Raw genomic sequence first — 19,637 nt, 5'->3', positions numbered from 1 at the left:
CTGCAGCATCCAGTGTGTCCTGGGATTCCCAAGATCCTATAAAAAATAAGGATTGAAGGTTTATGTGTGGCTTTCAATTTGCCAGAGCAGGAGCATTGTGTCCCTTTATTGGTAGCTAATACAAGAGGAGCTGCACTCTTTGAACTGTTGGTCTCTCTTGTCAGATAGGTTTTTATTCTCTGAAAAGCATGCACAGGTAGAGACTGTAGCTTTTCTGGCTTAGGAGAATAATGGATAGATTTCTAACTTCCCACAGCCTGAGCTGCATGCTCATGAAGGAGAAGGCATTGGCTTTGTTGTCTCAGTTTTCACTTGGAAAGCTCTGTAAGCCCGCAATACCTTATGTACAGTGTTTGCAGAGCTGTGTCACACACACCCTGTACCCTCCGCCGACAGGTTCTATCCAGTGTACTAGGATTTCCTGTTCATAGCTGTGCTGTGGTTTTAGTGGGACACTTAGACTTGTTAGGTTGGGCTGGCATAGAAAAGGCACAGAAAGTAAACAGTCAGCGTTCAGATCCATGAATGAAGTGACAGTGTTTACCATTTTTTATAGGCTGGGGCTTTGGGGGAAAAAAAAAAACAAACATTATTTCAGTCCCTGGTATGGTTAATTTGACACTATCCTAACACAGTCCAACAAGGAAAAGTTGTAAAATACATAAATGTTTCCGGTTCTAATATTATAGGAAAAAAAACACCTGGACAGTCCAAGAGGAAGCAACAAATTTAGTCTTGAAGGGAAGGAGTTGCCATCTATCCCAGAAGTTTAACTTGCAGATCCTTCATCAGGGAAGAGTTCACAGGAAATACTTCTCAGTGTTCCGAGCAATAGCAGAAACAGAAATCTAATCTCAAAAAAATCCCACGAAGAGGAAAACAAGGTTCACGTTCAGTCCCATATAGACAATGTTTAGATTATTTAGTGTGATTCATTTCTAGATACTGCTAAAGCTTACCAAGTAAAAAAAAGAGGTGATCATCACAGGTTTTCATCAGTAGATGAAATGTTGTCTCCCAAAGAGTGACTTTAATGTCATGTCATTTTCAAACTTCTTTGTTCTCTACGAATAAGACTTATATTTTCATAAATTATTATTTATCCACCTCTGTTTTCCGAAGTCTATTCTGAAATATTTAAAATCTGATCTTCAAAAGTGCTTAGCGGTCACATGGTCGCTAGCCCCGTGGGTGGCTCAGCACTTGAGAAAAAACAGGTAGAGGAGCTATCCTGTTTGTCTCTGTGCTTCAGACTCACAGTACACCCTTCTTCAAGTATCTTGGTAACCTGTGCAGCCAGCAGGAGAATTAAGTGCTGCTTACAGTCTCCAGAGAGAGGTCCTGTCCCATTTATGTTTAGCCACCTAAGCAAGGTGAAAGGAGCTACTATGGTGATTCTTTAAAGATGCCTATTTCCAAGTCAGGAACACTGGACCCCCTTCCAATCTCTCAGGAATTAGCTGGCTGAAGATTCAGGTACACCTTGGAAAATACAGGTGTGACTGTAAGAGAACAGATTTCCATTAGCTGGTAAACTCTTACCTATGTCAGTATTCCAGACAATAACCAGCTACTCTTAAACACAGATAGCTTGTTAAATTGCATGAGGAAATTTGAGCAAAAGGGTTGTGCTAAATGAACTTAACATGAAAAAAAAATATATTATTATAAAAAAAAGCTTCAATTAGCATTAAATTTGTATAATATTAAAGAGCTGGAGGAACTGTCAGGAAGAATGTTTTCTATTAATTGGTTTGTTTTGCCTAATCACTTAGGATCCAACAAAATATGTTTACATTCTGTCATTATGTTTACACTTACTCCATCTTCCAGTATATAAGTAGAGATCACAATGAATTTGTAGAAATTATTTTTCTTCCCCATTTAGTACCGTAGGTTTCTGTTCTGCATGGAATAATATAAATGTTTGTCCTATTCACCTGCCATATGAATAAAAAGGCAACCAATTATTTGAAACTAGAGAGACTGTTTAAGTTGGCCATCCTTCAGCATGTAGTGTGCCATTTACAACAGGGATGCTATTGTGATAGGCATTTAATGAAGTCAGAGTAGTCACTCTACTCTGAAGATGGCCTTGTCTGTCATTGGCTGGAAAAAATACTTAGAATTGCCCAAAGCCTTAGAAGAAATTAAGCCAGTCCTGATCTAGACTTTCGGAATAATAAAATGATGACTCTATGAAAAGGTCCTTTATGGCTAAATGTTCCATGAAAATTGACAGCAGTAAACTTGAAAACTCTGGTCAAGGAGGTTTAGAATCTAAAGAAGTCCTTTCTAAAGCAAAATATAAATACTTACCCTTTAAAAATGTTAATTACATAGTGCTATCATGTAGACTTCGAATGCATCATTTGGATTTTCTTCAGGTAAGGTTATAGTCAGTCAGATGTCCCCCAAAAAAGTTGATAGTTTAGGGTGAAATTACCTAGTGAAAATGTCTGTGCAGAACTTAAACCCTACATTAATGATCTAAATTCCAAATCAGAATGTAATAGTTCCTCAAAAAAGTGGCTTGACTTGAAGGAACTATTCATGTGCTCAAATTGTTTGTGAGCATATGTCTTTTGCAGTGCTGATCTTTCAGCGGGGCTTGATTTGTTTCTGTACAACTGGCAAGACACCCTTTTATAAAAGGGATGGATAAATTTAAGGCAAACTCCCCACTGTAATAGAAAGCTAGATTGTCATTATAGAGAAGGCATTGTCTAGAGCCCATTTTTATATTAACTATGAAAATGCAAGTACCTGATTAATAAATAATTGACTGATTGATTGATTTATGGCAGTGGGCGGCCCCAAGCTTCAGTGTGGCTGATGACAGAGGATTTTCACCAACCCACCACTCTGGGTCATGGCACGCTCAGCATACGCTCTCCCAGAGCCAAGAAACCAGAATCTATTCCCCAACCCAGGTATTCTGGCTGTCAGCTGACCAGTGTTGAATTGTTATGTTTCATCCATGCTGAGATTTGTACCCAAAAAAGTTCTACAGAAGACATTTGAATCAAAAGGAACAAAGCCTTACTAAAGAACGTATTTTTAAATTATACTGTAGATTAACGCTTCACTTTGGAGAGCAGCCCCATTCATTTCAGCCGTGTGAGGAAGGTATGCAGAGTTTTGCTCTCTCTGAGGACAGCATATAACAGAGAGGGGGACAGGTGCATTACATTCAGTTCCCTGACAAGCTTTCCAGCATTTCTGTAATCTCTTTTTTGATTGCCTGCACCTTTGAAACAGAAAGGCAGTTATTGATAAGCACTGTGTTGCAATAGCAGATTAAATTTATCAAGCACTTTGCTTACTTTTTCTGGCCCAATGACATCTGTAAGAAAGAAGCAATAGCTGCATATTTCAGTAAGAGGATCCCAGTAGAAAAATCAGTGTGTCCATGAGTGAATTAAATTCTTAAAATGCTAGTTTTCAAAGTATCTATTAATAAGAACAATGGAGATTTCCTCAGACAAGTACAGTTGATGAGAATTAGCACAACTGGGCACTGTTTAATTTTCAGTACTAAAATTCCATTTCCTTAACCAAGTATAGTCTTTTGGTTTGCTCCCCCTATATTTTTTCATAATAAAATGTGACTCTGCAATAAAATTATTGCAAAAAACCAAAATACCTTCTACATATGCACAACATTCAAGTAAATTCTTGGAGAAACCTTTTCAAAATTTTATATATATATATGTCTGTGTATTATTTCTGTTAAAATGTTTAGAGAAAATAGGAATTTACACATTCTTGCTGGTCACACAGGACATAGTAGTTACGCTATTTTTGAAGGGGTTTTTTTCTACTAATTTTCCCTGGAAGAGGGGAGACATCAGAGGAGATCTCATTTAAATACTTTAGACATAAATATCTTTCAAGGTTGGCATAAATCCTTTTAATCTTTAGCTAACAGGAATATGATATTTTAAATGGCCAGCATTTCATCATCTGATATATGACATTGCTTAGTTTTGTTAATCAGGAATTAAGCAGATTCCTAAATTGATTTTAAATAAAGGAAATGGGGAAATTTGCTGTGGAATTAACACATTCAAGCCTTTCTAAAGCATCATCTGAGTAATTTTAGAAGATGCTAATTCTATAACCAATATAGCAAAAAAAATTACCATCTTCAAACATATACTTCCATTTTTCATTTCTGTTTCAGTCTTACTTACCTGTAAACATGTTATTTGCATTTAAGCGAGCATTTTAAATGTGGCTTTTTATCAGATAGCAGTCTTATTAAATACTTAATCATGAAATTGTCATTGGCTGCAGTATTGGAGAAAAAGTTGGAATTACTGATTTTTTCTGCGTGTATCTTGAGTTATTATTAATTCTGTATTTTATGCTGTATATTAGTTTCCAGTGTTCATATAAGATAGGTTTACCTTTCCTAATGCACATGCAAATATGAAGTATTTCTTCATTAAAGCAAAGGCATATTTTCTCTTGTGCAGGAAATAACAGCTAGTAGCTGCAGACCAAAGAAAAATCTGTTAATCTTTTCACATTCTTTCTTAGAGACACAAAGCATCTTCAGTGAGAAATGATACATTAGTATGGAATTTTGATTTTCTTTTTACCTCAGTGCTGCTTTTTTTTCCACCATAATTAGCACTAGACAGCATCACTGTATGGTATAAACTTATCATTTAACTTACTTCCTGTTTTGATTGTGTATGTCTTCCCAGGGATTGTTTTTTCAAGAATCATACAAAACTTTTTCAAGTAAATTTGAACATTTGCGGCTCTTTCTTTGCCAGTTGTCTGCTTAAATAATACCCTGTTTGTCTATCTACATATCATGACCGAATCATGAAGCCTTAAGAGAAATAGTGCAAATAAATTGAGTTGAGCTGTACAGGTAAAAACTGGCATATGCCGAAGCATTCAGAAGTATTCATACATAGAAAAAGTGATGTATAAACTGTGCTTGATTTTTTTAAAAGAAAAGGGTGAGGGAGGGGATAGAAATTCTCAGCATTTGGCAAAACACAAATCCATTAAGTGTCTTCACCTAGCAGTATTATTATTCTAAATCATTTGGCTAAATTTTAAGAAGAACAATTTAGGAAAAAAAAAAAGGGCAAAAAATATATCCAAAACATTAAAAAATGCTAAGTCAAAATGTTATTTTGATTTTATTTTAATGCATATAATTATCATTTCAGTTGTGCAGTCAAGTAGGTCATTTTCTGTTTTTCCTAGCTTATCCATCATATGAAGTAATATTTTCCCTAGTTCCTTCTAACCCCCTTTGAGTTTAACAGTATCAGACAATACTATAAAGAGAAGGGATTGCCATTATGTTGGGTTTTATATTTTTTATATAATTTTTAATTTTTTATAAAATGGTTTTTATATTTTACTTGACCTAAAGAGGATAGAAGATCGTCTGGAATTAAAATATTGATGTTCTTACCTGTATGACAGTGACAACACATATTGGACTTATCTAAATTTGTGTTTCTGCATCAGGTCTTAGAGGGAGATGTTTTCAAATGTTTTATGCTTCTGAATTCCATCGTTTACTGTATAATAGACTTCATTTATTTTGAACATTTTGCTTTTTACGTAGTTAAATTGTTTGTGATACTCTCAGCAAAGGTTTATATACTATGCAATATCACCTACCATTCCTTTAGTTGTGTGTCAGTTATTTCCTTACTTACATGTTTCTTTCTAACTTTTTTTCTGTGTTTACTATGGTACTTAAAATATTAGCAGTAATCTAAAATACAGTCTGTGCTGAACTGAAGACTCAATACTGATGGTAGTAGTTTCATGAAAACAGTCCTGTGTAGCCGAAACCAGACCTTGCCCATCCTTACACTGTTTTGGTGTGGGCTTTCTTACTGAATGGTATCAAAAAAACACCAGATATGATGATTGAGCACAATTAAAGCCGAAGTAATGGCTTGCTTTTTGTTTTGGGGTTTGGTTTTTTTTTCCACTCCTTGCAAATACTTGCATGGTTGTGGAAAGACAGACCTGCACTTTTGCTGGTAAATACGTATTTGTGCTCATATATATACACAAATGGAGAGTATATGTAAAACAACACAGCATGAACATAGAAGATAATGCCTTTTTGCATGATGTCTGAACAAAGAGAGCTTGGGAATACGTAAAGGAATAAGCCTTAATGGCTTGAGCTATGAGCTCAGAAAATTATCTGCAGCTGTGCTTGACTGTTGCTTTTCCCATGAGGGCATTAAAGGCATGATAGTACTTTAACACTCAGCAAGTGGTAATTCAGCAACCAAACGTAGCAGTTACTCTTCTAAATCATCAGTAACAAGTGCATGGAAGCTCACACCATTCTCATCCAAATCCTGCTACAGCTAGACTCAAGAGGTGCTAAACAAATAAGAAAAGAATGAAAGTTTGTCCAAACAGTTCTCTAGGATGAGCCATACATACATGTGATCCTAAGATATCTTAGCATTGATCGTATCTCGTGGTAAATTCTAGCTGACTTATGTGGGAATGGCTACGTATTGTTCACTTGAAAACCCAAGTCTATTTTTAAGGTTACTAAATACAGATTTAGAAGAGAGACATTTAATGTCCTAGTTGTGTAAAGTCTGTCTCCAAAGTATTCCATCTTTTGAACTTCTCTGAAGAAAAGAAAATCTAAAATGCAGGCCAGGAGTCAGCATCTTCTTTGACTTGGAGCCTTCTGAAGGGAATTGCGTAACTGAAGTTTCTGAAATATCCTTAGGGTAGAGGTATGAGTAGGCAAACAGAATCTGAAGGGTTCTGCGTAAGTGGAAGGTCACATCTACAGAATTTTTCTTCTCAAAAATATGGTTCCTCAGAAGAAGATTGGATTTTAATACTTGAATACAAAGTAGATGATAAGTAAGAAGATTAACTGCATGTCTTTTAGGACATTTTTAGTCCACTTAAATACTGTATTAAATATTTTTAAACTATACATGCCATTAATTAATGGCAAACAAAATTTAGCTGGATTCAGATGTACAATACCGAAAGGAATCCAAAAGTTTTTCGGAAGACTTTAAAGTCCTTTAAAGATACATGTTAAGAGAACCCATTTTTGATTTGTGTCAATCTTTTTCTCCAAAATTCATTCAAGGAACATGATTTCTTACATTCAAAACAAAATATGATTTTTAATTAACTTGTATGCTTGATGTTTGCATATCTAGGTTTAGACACAGATAAAAGCATGTGTGAGTAAAGAGTATAGGTGGAGAAACTCAGTTTCTCCCAGCAAACCTCAACGGGTATGTTGGATGGCTGCTTATAGTTTTGTAAACGAATAAGATCAGTAGAACTTTTACTAGTAGTAATAGCATATACAAGCAGCACAGAGGGGATGGAAATCAAATTGAATTTATTACTATGGCAGTCAAAGCATATTTTCTTTTCAGAGGTAAATAGTCTAGCTGTGATGGTCTGATACGTAACACTGGGCATCTGTTCCTGTACTTATGCCATCATCATCCTCTTTCTTCTGGGTCCTATAAGGAGGTTAAAAGTGTTAGTTTAATGTGGCCAGTACATGTAAATTCAGTCAAAGTTCGATGAAATCTTAAGCTGGTCCATCAATATCCTACTTTAGGTCATGTAGAACATTCTTCCATGTTCTACATGATCTAATAATGGGTGGGGAAAAAATTGCTGGGGGGGTGTTATGGTTGTCCGTCTTGTTTCTTCCCTCTTTTTGTGCTAAAACTGCTAACAGAATTCAAAAGTGGCCTGAAAACGTCTGCTGTTTCGGTCTTGGAAGAAAGAAACTCTGTATTTTGAAAGGAGTCTCTTTTGTAGTATGTGTGCTTTGTTCTGAGGTTTTTTACTTCATTCACTAGCTGATACAGTTTGTCTTGATAAAAGAGCTATAGCTTCTTCTTCCTGAAGGAAGTAGAAATGAAAAGTTTCACTGGCAGTTTCTAAATTGTTTTCATTACTTTTAATGTAACAAAGTGCTTTTACAGAAAATTGTGGTTCCCCTAGAGAGTTCTAGGCTTTGGTCCAGTAGTGTGTTCCTGTTTGAGTTAACGGTACTAAAGCTCTTACTTACCAAATCAAAAACTCTTAAAGGTATCTCAATTAGAAAAAAATAAAATATACGTTTCTTGTTATTAATGTCTAAATGTTAATAATGAAACTACATGTTCAAAGCAGCAGTTCCTTAAAACTCTTACAGCTTAGCAGTAATCAGTCAGATCTCTAATTCTTTAGTTTAAGTGTATTCATGCAAGAGCTTTTGACCTAAACCTGAGAACAGCATGTTTATCTAGTGATTTTTCCAAAAGGGCACAGATTCCTTTTTTGTCAGGCAGCTACATATTTGAGTAAAATGATCCCTGGTTTTCAGCCACAGTGCCACTCTTCAGGAAGCAGTAAGTCCTGAGGGCTCTTGATCACAGTCAGTATCATCAATCCTACCATGTTTTTCACCAGAAGAGACAATAGTGCATATTTTATTCTGATAGTGATCTTTTTTTATGTTTTATGCACACAGGTACAATAGAAGAGTTGCATTTGATTGCTTTTATGGTTCTAAGGCGTGAAAAGTAAGAGATGTTGACTAGTTTCTAGCCTTTGTAAGGACAGGAGGCTTAAGAAATTGACCCTGAGCATAAAGTAGTATTTGTGCTGCCCCTGAGATTTTGAGGTCAAGAGGCAGAGTTTGCATTTCTAGGGCATAAACATGTTAAGATAGATGAAATGGCATTACTGGAATGAAAATGACAATGTAAGTCGAAAATTATTGTAAACACTTTTTCTTGGATGCAGGGGGTTTTGTGCATACAAGATTCAAGCAAAAATAGTTATTTGTGATTCTAACAATTTAAATTACAGCTTACATATCTTATGCAGGGGAAAATAGAAAAACAGAAATTCTAGCTGAAGGGCCAAATACTACCTTCATTTCCTCTAAAATATATTTAAAAAATTTTATTTCTGTTTAAGAGGCAAAGTGATGCTTTGAAAAATGAATTTAGTTCATTTTATTGCAGTGTTTTGAAAGGTTTATTATTTAGCTGCATATAACCTCAACAAAATGAATAATGAACTCTGCCACATCTGAAGTCTTGTCCTTCATGCTTTGCCTCACATACGATTCCCTTTTCTTATAGCTATTTTATTCATCAGATTAGGTCTTGTCATCTTTGCAACTTGCACAACAGGAAATCAATAATTAATTACGGATAGGTAAAGCAATGCCTCAGTGATTCCCTGATACATCCCACAATTGCACTATGTAAAACAACCAGGGATAGCTACCTAGCTGTTTCTCACTTGGACAGATTGGCAAGTAATTAACATATCTCTCCCTTATTGTGTGTCTCTTCATAGCTAAAATCAAGGGGTGAGATGTGAAATTACGGTAGAAGATACGTGATTAGAAGATGATAACACTGCACACAAAAAAAAGGCATTTGAAAAAGAGAAAACCAGTCGAGGCTATCTGGTTATTTTGAAAGGGAAAAATTGGGTGTTACTCTCAGAAGAATATAGTACCTCAGGCTCTGTGGTGACAGGAGAAAAACAGGGAGAGAAAATATTCTAAATGATTTTGGGGTGGAATGCTGACAATAGGAGTATAATAGCTTTGCTTTCAGAGAAGCTGAGATGGAGGCTGGGAGGTACGTGTCTCGTTTCAAAAAGAATGAGTTTAACCACTGATTCTGAAAATGTCACTTTAAAAAGCCTACAGAAAACTTAATAATCTTCATCCAGTGCCGGACAGTTTTGCTGTGGTTAATATCTGTCTGTCTAGGAGCCCTTCTTTAAGCCTAATGCTGCCCTAAATATGTATTTATCTTTTAGCTTCTTAAAGCAATCGAACTTCTGCTGTGCTTGGGATGCAGGAACAGTCACTTAAAAGTAAAAGGCATTTGTGCATTGAAATTGAGTAAAAAGGAGAGAAGTGCTGAGGTCAAGCCCACTGCACATCATAAAAAAGGAGACTGAAGCAGGGCATGTGTGTATCACACAGCCACGCTGGCTGGGGAGCAGTGAGGCACACCCCCCCCCCCCAGCATCAGGCACTGAGGTAGGGGGCTGAGAGCCCTTGGGAGAGGCAGCTGCTCCAGTGGCAGCTCTGCCACCCAGCTGACTTGGTCCTCCCCTGCCCAGCCCGGCCACCTCTGCTGTTTGCCTTGGCTCAGATGATGGCACTGCTTCTGTGGTGCTCTCCGCAGGGTCTCCATCCTCTCCCCTAAGTTATGTCTGCGCAAGGGAGGAATGAGTGGCCCTCCTTCCAGGCTCACACAGCAGCAGGTGTCATACTCCAAACATAACCTGCAACCAGTAACTAACAGGCAGCATCATCATCAGAAGGCATGGAAAGCAAACTGCATTTTCCTTTAGCCAGTTAGGCTGAGTGGACATACTGTGAGCAACTTCTGCACTTTTATCCTAATTATTATAATATATTTAAATCCCCTAAACTTGAATAATTTCTCTAAGTAATTTTCCAGCTTTCATAAACTGGAAATAAGACTATAAACATAAACACGAAAATCCTCAAATTAAGATGAGCTTCAGTGATCCATTGATCCATATTCTTCACTTTGTATCTGTTTTTGAGGGACTGGCACATGACTCTTTGGGAGAGGGTGGGAATTGGGACAATTGGAGTCAGCAGCTCTTTGTCTTTTGAAGCCACTAAAATTACTGCAGATTTCCACTTGCAGACTTAATACAGAATTCATTCGAAGGATTTAACCCAAACAGCAACTGCTAACATGTAAGCTGGGAGAACACCAGGATCTTCCAGGCTCAATCCATGCTCCCTTCTTCAAAAATGTATCTAGAGTTACCACTTTGGAAGGAAAAGATAAAATCCTAGGTGTAAAAATATCAATATACTACTTAATATGTGTTTGTAGCTTAGCTGGTAGGAGTAAAAAGCCATCAGTGAAGTAATTTATTCAAAATGCATCATAAAGCAGATGAATGCCCAGCTACTCTGCTGGTTTTGAGTTTTCCTGGGAACAATGCAAGCAAATCCAGAAAGGACAATCCTTCCAGGAATCATTTACTGATAATAGGATTTGACGCTGTAAATTCAAAGGAAAAATTAAAAAATACCTTTATTTTTTAAATTAGATAGTTTATCTAAAACTGTTTGATTCAGTTTTCAAGAGTGTTTCTAGAGTTGTCGTTGTAAGCATTTAGTTGAAATCACTCTTCCAAAATCAGAACACTTCAAGTAGAAAGGCAGGGGCTTTTTTAGAGAACCGCCATCTCTCTATCTCCTTTAGCAGCTGACATTTCCTTGTCAGCTACTTTGATGGCACTCAGGGAGCAGTCCTGCTAGCACACTCAACATTCAGGTGTATTGGTGGGGGCTAGTTAGCCTCTGCTGCCATGGGGCTGGCAGAGGGAGAGAAGTCAGGCTCGGTATCTCTGTTGAGAAGCACTTGGAATATATTCTTCCTCTTGTATTAAAAGAAAATTGTACAATCCCAGCTTGATAACTCTGGTGAACAGTTGAAAGGTTGGTGAACATTTAAAGCGCGTCCATGAGATACATATGTGAATCACTCCAACCTTGTTACCATTTTAGATTTCTCACTGCAGTCAAGTCATGCACGTAACTTTCATCTGTCAATGTATGTAGATAATTTGATCCAGTTCTAATTTCTGTTATGTCTTATTAGCGTTGCGACAGCAAATTCCCAGTGAAGAATTGCCCAGACCTGTGTAAGTCTGATGAGCCTTGACTTAATTCACATCAGATTTATCTTTTACTCTAGACAGTGTCACACTGGTGCACGCCAGTCTGGATGTTTCATTTAACCCGACAGCAGTGCGTCAGCTTGCAAAAGAAGCAACACCAGCAACTCAGAGCAATGTTTGGCTGAGTTTCAAAGCAAGTAGATCCTACGTTATGTACTTACAGGCACTTTGCTTTGTTGCTGTGTCACCAACTTCTAACACCATGGTGGATCTAGTTAGATTCTTGCAAGTGGTTGCCTATCACATTTCTACAGCTTATTACCATTACAGGAGCAATGGTTATCACAACTAATATCCTGTAAACAGTAAAATGCTGGCTTACAGGTAAGGAAATAGCATGACAGAACAAGTCTGGTCCTGTGTGCTTCAAGTCATCTGGAAAAATGTCTATTAAATCAAGTCACAAAAGGATCAGACCTGAAACAAGAAGTAGCATGCTGGAGAGTTTGTAAATCTGGGGGAGGCAGGACACAACATTCTCTGTAGTTTCTGAGGTTTTAGCAGTTTCATTATTGGATTTGTTGCATCGTTTTTGTTTCTTTTCCCTAGTAGTATTTCTCTGCTTTCAGGAAGTTGCTCTTTCTCTTCTTGACAATGTTAGGATATCAGTGTCTGGAAGTCAGAGCAGACTATGCTTTTCAGCATTAGAAGATACTGATGTGCATGCAGCCACTGTACAGTTTTCCTAAACCACTCAGTGCTTTCAAGTCAGTGTCTTCTTAGCAGCCGATCAGCATAATCAGTCAGTGGGTAGGGCTTGTTTTTATTTTTGTTGATTGGCTATTTGCACATGAGCTGGTGTGGAGTTTCTTTCAGACTGGATGCCATGAGGTCATCCAGGCTAGGCACCACACCAAGGCTGGCGATGTTCATGCTCCATCCCCAATTCTGCCACCCATTCCTTGGCCACCTCATTGTACCTGGTCCCCTCTCTTTCCTCTCATCTATGAATTCTTCAGGCAGGAGCTCTGGTTCCCTGTGGTCTGAGCATGGTGTCAGTTCCCATAAGGGCTTAATTTCATTCAGCCCTCACGGTGTTACTGTACAAGTGAGAAGATCGTGTATCTGATACTATCCACCTCCACAAATCATCTCGTCAAGTCAAGGACTCTGCTACTAGAGAGTTCTGAAAATTTGAAATTCTTACAAATACAATAGAGAACTGCTTTCTCTTTTTCCCTACATTTTAAATACAAACAGCAGAATGTGGAAAACCTAAATTATATTTTCATAACATACCTATGGAGTAGGTGTTTGGCACAGTAAATTTAGTCACTCTTACAAAATAATTAATTCCCATGGGCCTGAAGAAAATTACTAATTTTCAAAATTATTTAAAGTTGAGCAGGGAGACAAAATACCTGTTCACTGCTTAAGCCTGCTAAAAGGTGATCAGTGAGAATACAGTATCACTTTTGTTTTCTTCAGTGGGTATCCAGCAACCGCCCCACACCTAATCCCTGCAGCTTTCCCAAGAATGTATGATTGGAAACATGTCGCTACCAATCAAGCTTTAACGTTTGGGCCTTATGGATTATAATTGAGAGATTAGTATATTTATCCATTATAGTGACAATACAGAGAAATACCCAGTAGAAGATATCTTGGAAGAGACAATAAGGACATATACTAGTATTTCTGTACTCTCATTGTTCTGTGCCCTCCAGTAGTGTGCAGTTGCCAGCTATTAATTAATTGTTGCAAGTTAACAAATGCATCCATTTTGTAACAGAACTGCATTGAATTTCTTTCCAATTTGTCAGATCTTTTTTGTCTTAACTCTTCCTCTCCTAGGTCACGTTTATGGCTGGTAAATTGGTTTCTGAAATACAGTCTCACACACTTTGCTTTTGAGTTAGCCACCTTCTCTGCAGGACACTGCTATATACTGTACCTTTAAGTACCCAAATCAATTTAATTAAATTTCATTACAGGCACTAGAGCTGAAACAAACTAATGAAAGCAGCCATCACGTCAGGTGGTATTTATCTCGGCATTAAATTGAAAATACTCCCTTTAGGCTCTTAAAAATTAGTTTCAATATTTAACGCTAATAGCTTTTGGAATTGTTGATGGGGATAGTTTTAATAAATTTCTTACAAACTGTTTACCTTTCCACAGAAAAAAGCTTTTTCCTTGAGGCATAAGGGAGCTTAAGATAGAAGACTTAAAAGTGTTAGGATTTTGAAATACTGTGAGTTCTGAGAGCTGCCCATAATGCTGTTGAAAAACACCACGAAGGTTGTCGTGCAGTGACAGCAGTATGCCTTGTTTAGACAAAAGCAGTGCCAGTAACCACAATACTTGGGTTAGAGTTTGTTGTTTGCCTGACTTGTTTTATTGAGCTGATCAGGCTTGCAACTTGAAAGGGTTGTAGCTGATTTTATTTGAAGACCTCCTTATAGGCACTACTCTCAGCAGAGAGAAAAATGAAAACTTGCAGGGAGGAGGAGAAGAAAAAACATCTGCCGCACAGAAGAATGCTATTGCCTGTGTCCCAGCTACAGCTGGATTTTGCTCCCTCACTGTTGAGGCACCTTGCAATGCTGTTTCAGAGGAAGCAACATTGACAAAGTACCTGTTGATACTCTTCAGAACAAAACTGGTGCCATGCACTCTTCCTGTGGAGCTGTGGGACTGTGCAGATAACAGTGGATTTCATCCACTTCCCATCAGAGACAGGGTCCAGGTATTAATGTAAACAATACAGTTAGAATAGACACAGGAAGAAACATTTAGGGGAAGATTTGGTTCACTTTTTTCTGACCCACATGCCGGGGATTTTTTTGAGGGAAGCAAGAGTGCAAAAGGAGAGTGTACCTGGCCATGCATGTATCCAGATTCACAAAGCTGGAAGCATTCATGACTTGCACTGTGTAAGCGTGACTGATGTCTCCTCCTTTTGCAGGCAGACAGTAAAGGCAGACAGTAAGAAATAGTCTATTCCTTCTCTTTTTATCTGATCTGGAGTTTGCCTTCTTATTATCTTACTCTTCAGCAGTCTTGTTAAGAAAAAATAAATGATCAGAAAACTGTAACAGAGTGAATTATAGAGAGTCACCTTTCTGGTAAGAATGTCTGACCCTAGAGGAGAAAGAAGGGAACCGTTTTTCTTCAGCAGGATAAAGGCATGGGGCTTTATAGCTATTAGTTCTATAACTAATAGTTCTTCAACTATTAGTTCTTATTTAAAAAGTATGTATTTTATATATATACATTATATATATATTGAAAAGTTTCTAAAAATTTCCAATTTGATTTAAGAATGTAGGGCTTTACATATGTTTTTGTTGGTGTTTCTTATTGATCTAGGTTGGAGAATGCAGCTTGTGTAAAAGTAGTGTTGCACATAAAAATCGGATATAGAAAATTTTGGTTTAAGCAAGTCATATTAAAGATTAACTATTTCTTTTTTCATCTTACTATTTTTTATTAATTAACTGTTTTTCTTCCTTATGTTTTTTTGTATGACTGTCATGAAATATGAGGTGCAGTTCACTGAAGTGCCGTAAACATTAGTGATCTCTGTGGACAAACACTCACTATCAACTCTAAGGAAAGTCATGACTACTGTGAAAGCCACAGCCCAGACTTTTTTTTTTTCTTTCCTTCTGAAATTACAACTGAGATACATGCATGTTTATACAAATGGCTATGAGAGGAGTACAGACGTTCAGAATCTGTAGTTAGGTGTCACCTCTCTCTATCCTAATTTACTTGCAACATTTCCCTCTACATCAGTTATGAGTATCTTCTTCCTGCTGTGTCACACTCTTGCTGAGTTCTCTTTCCTGAAAGTTTAGTGGAAGGGGGATATTCAAGCCATTTTCTATTGCATTTCTGAGAGCCAGGTGCCCGTGGTTTCTGTAGAGAGAATAAAGACAGACAGATGCCTTGGGCAAAGGCAGAGGATGGGAGGGAGTGCAGTTCAGGACTGGATGTCTGGAGTAGCCTGAGGTGCAGGGTGGGAATATTCTTTACTACCCCAACAGAGAAATATTTTTCTGTAAGCAAGAGGAAAATTGGGGTTTGGTATTATCTTACTGGTTTTGCTTTTATATAGCGTTTCATTGCAAAAATTTTGTTTAGTGCTATCCAGGCACTTGACTCGATTTTCACTGAGCCCAACAGAAAGCGTTTTTAAAAGGCTTATGCCTTCAGTGTGAGACTAGGAAAACTCTGTGTTACTAATTTAGATTTAACATTAAGCAGTTATGAAGACAGTTAAAATCTATCAATACTTGAAGACATTTGAAACACTGTTCAAGATGAGGTTGGATGGGGCATTGAGCAACCTCGTCTAGTGGAAGGTGTCCCTGCCCATTGCGGGGTTTGGAACTAGATGATTTTTAAGATCCCTTCCAGCCCAAACCATTCTGTGATTCTATGATTCTAAGAGCAGTAGCAAAAGTCAATTTATTCTCTTATGATACTTTCAAACTATTCTCAATATCCTTTTAAAAATTTAAATTACATTATTTTAGATTATCACGTTATACTATGGTACAGAAATAAAACATGAATGAGTTAATATCTCCTTTTTTATTTCTGAACTAGCTGTTTCTAGTGTTTGTATTTGTTTGGTTGCAGTTTTTTTTTAATACACTGCCATTACCACAGCTTTAAATAGAAAGAACAGAATTTCTTTCTGTACATCTTGGGGGAAAACGCAACAAGGAGAGTGCACTGATTCTTTTTCCCTCACATGTGAATAAATGTGCAGTTAGTATAACTAAACTACAGATACCCAAATAGATTAATTTTGATAATCCTGGAGCTTCCCCATCTACTTACTCCAAAACTTCCTTATAAGATAGAATTATTTAAAGCAAAAGCTGATTTTTACCATGAAAACAAACAGTCTTCTGATTTAGAATATTTTCATAGCCAGAATGGCATTCGGAATGTGAAAATAGAGGCGTGAAAAGAGACAGGGCTATTAAACAAATAGCCTAAAACATTGCTCAGTGTTTTCATAATTTGAGTGTTTCAGGAATGTGTTAATTTATAGAACTTTCTGCATTTTGATTTTTCTTCTGGTATGTCAGTACAGTCAGCATGTCATATCCTGCACCACTAAGAATATATGGCACCCAGTGGCGGGAAAGAGATAGTAGCCTACTTATGTTTATGTAGTGAAAATACTAGAGGAAATGACTCTGTACTTAAAATGGGGCATGTATGGCATTTTCACTGACTGCTGTCATAACGTTTGATGTTGCAGGATGGGTGGTCGCAGTATCACTTTGTAGCCTCATCTTCAACAATAGAAAGGGATCGGCAAAGACCGTACTCTTCATCACGCACGCCCTCCATCTCTCCTGTGCGCATGTCTCCTAACAACCGCTCAGGTAAGAGCAGGCTTTCAAGACTCAAGTAGACAGAGGTAATCCATCACTGTCATTTTCCTTCTTTAAGCAATGTCAGTGGCATCCCGATTTGTTGTTAACAATGGTGGAAAGGCACAAAATACATTCTTTACTCTTACCTGAATTATCTATTCAAAACAGGATTTTTATTTTTTTTTTATTAACACCGTGTAAAGTTTTACAGCAGGGAGAATATTCCATAACTTCTTGTTATGAATTTTCATGCAGTGTTTTCCTGATTTGGGTTACCTGACTGCATCTCAGAGCAGTGGTGTCCGTGAAGGAAACGGACAGGAGGAAATTTTGTTACTTACTTTTCTAGTCATGAAAACTGCTATGTTGTTAATGATGACCTCTGCACACTTAGAAGTTGTTGAAGGATCCGCATTATTTTTTGTCAGCTTTTATTCTGATTATATGTGTATGCATGTATAAGTGTTCATATACAGGTATGGATAAGTTTTACAAAAAATTGACTACAGGTCTTCATGTAATGTTGATGGCATATTTACACCAGTTATCATTAGTTCTGTATGATCCATACAATGAATTAATGTAAGTATCTCAACTTACGCTGCAATGTTAATTAATTTTTCTGTTCATAAATCTGGGCATTTTCCCGTCAGCTTATTCTAAGGTAGAGCGTACCTTAATTAGATAAAACCATTCCCAAATAAAATCTTCTAAAATAAACAGAGTAGGACAGTCAGCCTTTCAATGTACTTTTCACTACTTGTTCAGTCAAATTCTGTCAATCGATATATACAAAGAATTTAGGATTAAAATTGGCCAGACTGATTATTGCCATGATCATAGTTTTCTTTTTAAGAAATCTCCTTTTTTTTATTTAATTACCTACTATACACTACATATACATAAGCTACATTTTAGCCCTGCAGACCAACCTCTGGGAAAATTTGAAAATGTAGCCAGAAGTACAGTGAAAGCTGCTATTCATTTCTCAAAATCTGTCATTACACAAGTCCATAAAAGGCTCTTGTTCCTTTTTTCCTTCTCCAAAATCTCATTTTAACTGTAAGTACAAGACACTTGAAATGTCTGGCCCTAAGATCTTAGTTCTGTCTCTTTCCAGAACTGTCGCTTCACTTATGTTACTTTATTGCTTAGAGAACATACTTAGAGAAATTTTGGATGAAATCTTACTGCCATCATCAGGATCATAAGACTGCAAAAGGACTAACATAGTGCTGGTTTCTGAAGTAAGAGGAACCCATGTAATTACATACCAGTCAGCTGGTCTGTAATTCTAGAAAATTGCTGGAACAAATAATCACAATCTGAGCATCTCAAAGATAGGTAGGAACACAAGATACTGCTTCACTCTAGGAGTGTCTATTTCTACGTAGCCTAAGTTACTGTCTGCCTAGTAGTATCCATATAAAATCCAAACATTGGTTCAATACGATTTGTTCTTACAAAATGCACCTGAATTCCTACAACAACATAGTTAAAGCACTTTATGGAAAGAATAGTCAGTAAATGAAATCTACTGTAATCTGTAAGACTCTTTCAGACAAGAATTTTATAGGCAAGCTAGGGCAACCTAGCAGACAGTCCAGAAAGTGTTATGTGTGGTAAATACAAAACTGACTAAAAACCATTCACATAGTATGGGTATTGTTTATTGCCAAAATAGAGGAATGCTTTACTTGGAGGTTTACCTGAGGCCCAGTACTCTTCGGTGGCTTCATTAATAACCCAGATAATGTACAAAAGATGCCTATTACCTTTGCAGGTGCCACAAACTGGGAGAAACTCATGTACCTCAAAGGTCATTATTGGAATTCAGAGTGATACTGAAAAACTGGAGATCCTGTCCAAAGGGGAAAAAAGATCAATCCATCACAAATAAATTACAAGGAGAATAGCTGGCTAGACAAAAGTTCTTTTGAAATTATTTAGGATTTTTGTCAGTTGCACACTGAATCAGGAGATGGAGAAATCAGGATATGAAAAACACTGAATGTACTGCAATTGTTTAACTCAAATAAGAGAGGCACAAGATGGGGGCAGTGGGAAGAGGTACACACCAAGTATTCACCAAGGACACACCAAGTACACACCAAGTATCGAGGTGATCCTGCCCCTCTACTCTGCTCTCGTGAGACCTCACTTGGAGTACTGTGTACAGTTCTGGTGTCCTCAACATAAAAAAGACCTGGAGCTGTTGGAGCGAGTCCAGAGGAGGGCCACGAGGATGATAAGGGCGCTGGAGCACCTCCCATATGAAGACGGGCTGAGAGAGTTGGGGCTGTTCAGCCTGGAGAAGAGAAGGCTGCGTGGAGACCTCATAGCAGCCTTCCAGTATCTGAAGAGGGCCTATAAGGATGCTGGGGAGGGACTCTTCCTTAGGGACTGTAGTGGTAGGACAAGGGGTAATAGGTTCAAACTTAAACAGGGGAAGTTTAGATATAAGGAAGAAGTTCTTTACAGTGAGGGTGGTGAAGCGCTGGAATGGGTTGCCCAGGGAGGTTGTGAATGCTGCATCCCTGCCGGTAT

The 19,637-nt window shown here is 37.5% G+C and overlaps 1 protein-coding gene across 7 annotated transcripts in view; it reads left to right on the top strand.

Annotated features, from left to right (window-relative positions):
• The window catches only part of CTNND2 (catenin delta 2), a 530,492-nt gene that overhangs the window by 494,467 nt on the left and 16,388 nt on the right, over positions 1-19,637 (top strand). For 4 of the 7 annotated variants that reach the window (XM_030485314.1, XM_030485278.1, XM_030485296.1 and 1 more), the window contains exons 18-19: positions 2,808-2,933; positions 16,973-17,099. In XM_030485314.1, coding sequence (XP_030341174.1) covers positions 2,808-2,933; positions 16,973-17,099 — 253 coding nt within the window. The remainder of the gene's footprint in view (positions 1-2,807; positions 2,934-16,972; positions 17,100-19,637) is intronic. The other 3 variants (XM_030485322.1, XM_030485286.1, XM_030485304.1) reach the window with 1 other exon arrangement.

Source organism: Strigops habroptila, chromosome 1 (genome assembly GCF_004027225.2).
Source record: "Strigops habroptila isolate Jane chromosome 1, bStrHab1.2.pri, whole genome shotgun sequence".
In the NCBI taxonomy this organism is placed as follows: domain Eukaryota; kingdom Metazoa; phylum Chordata; class Aves; order Psittaciformes; family Psittacidae; genus Strigops; species Strigops habroptila.
This window is presented reverse-complemented; position numbering and strand designations above follow the sequence as displayed.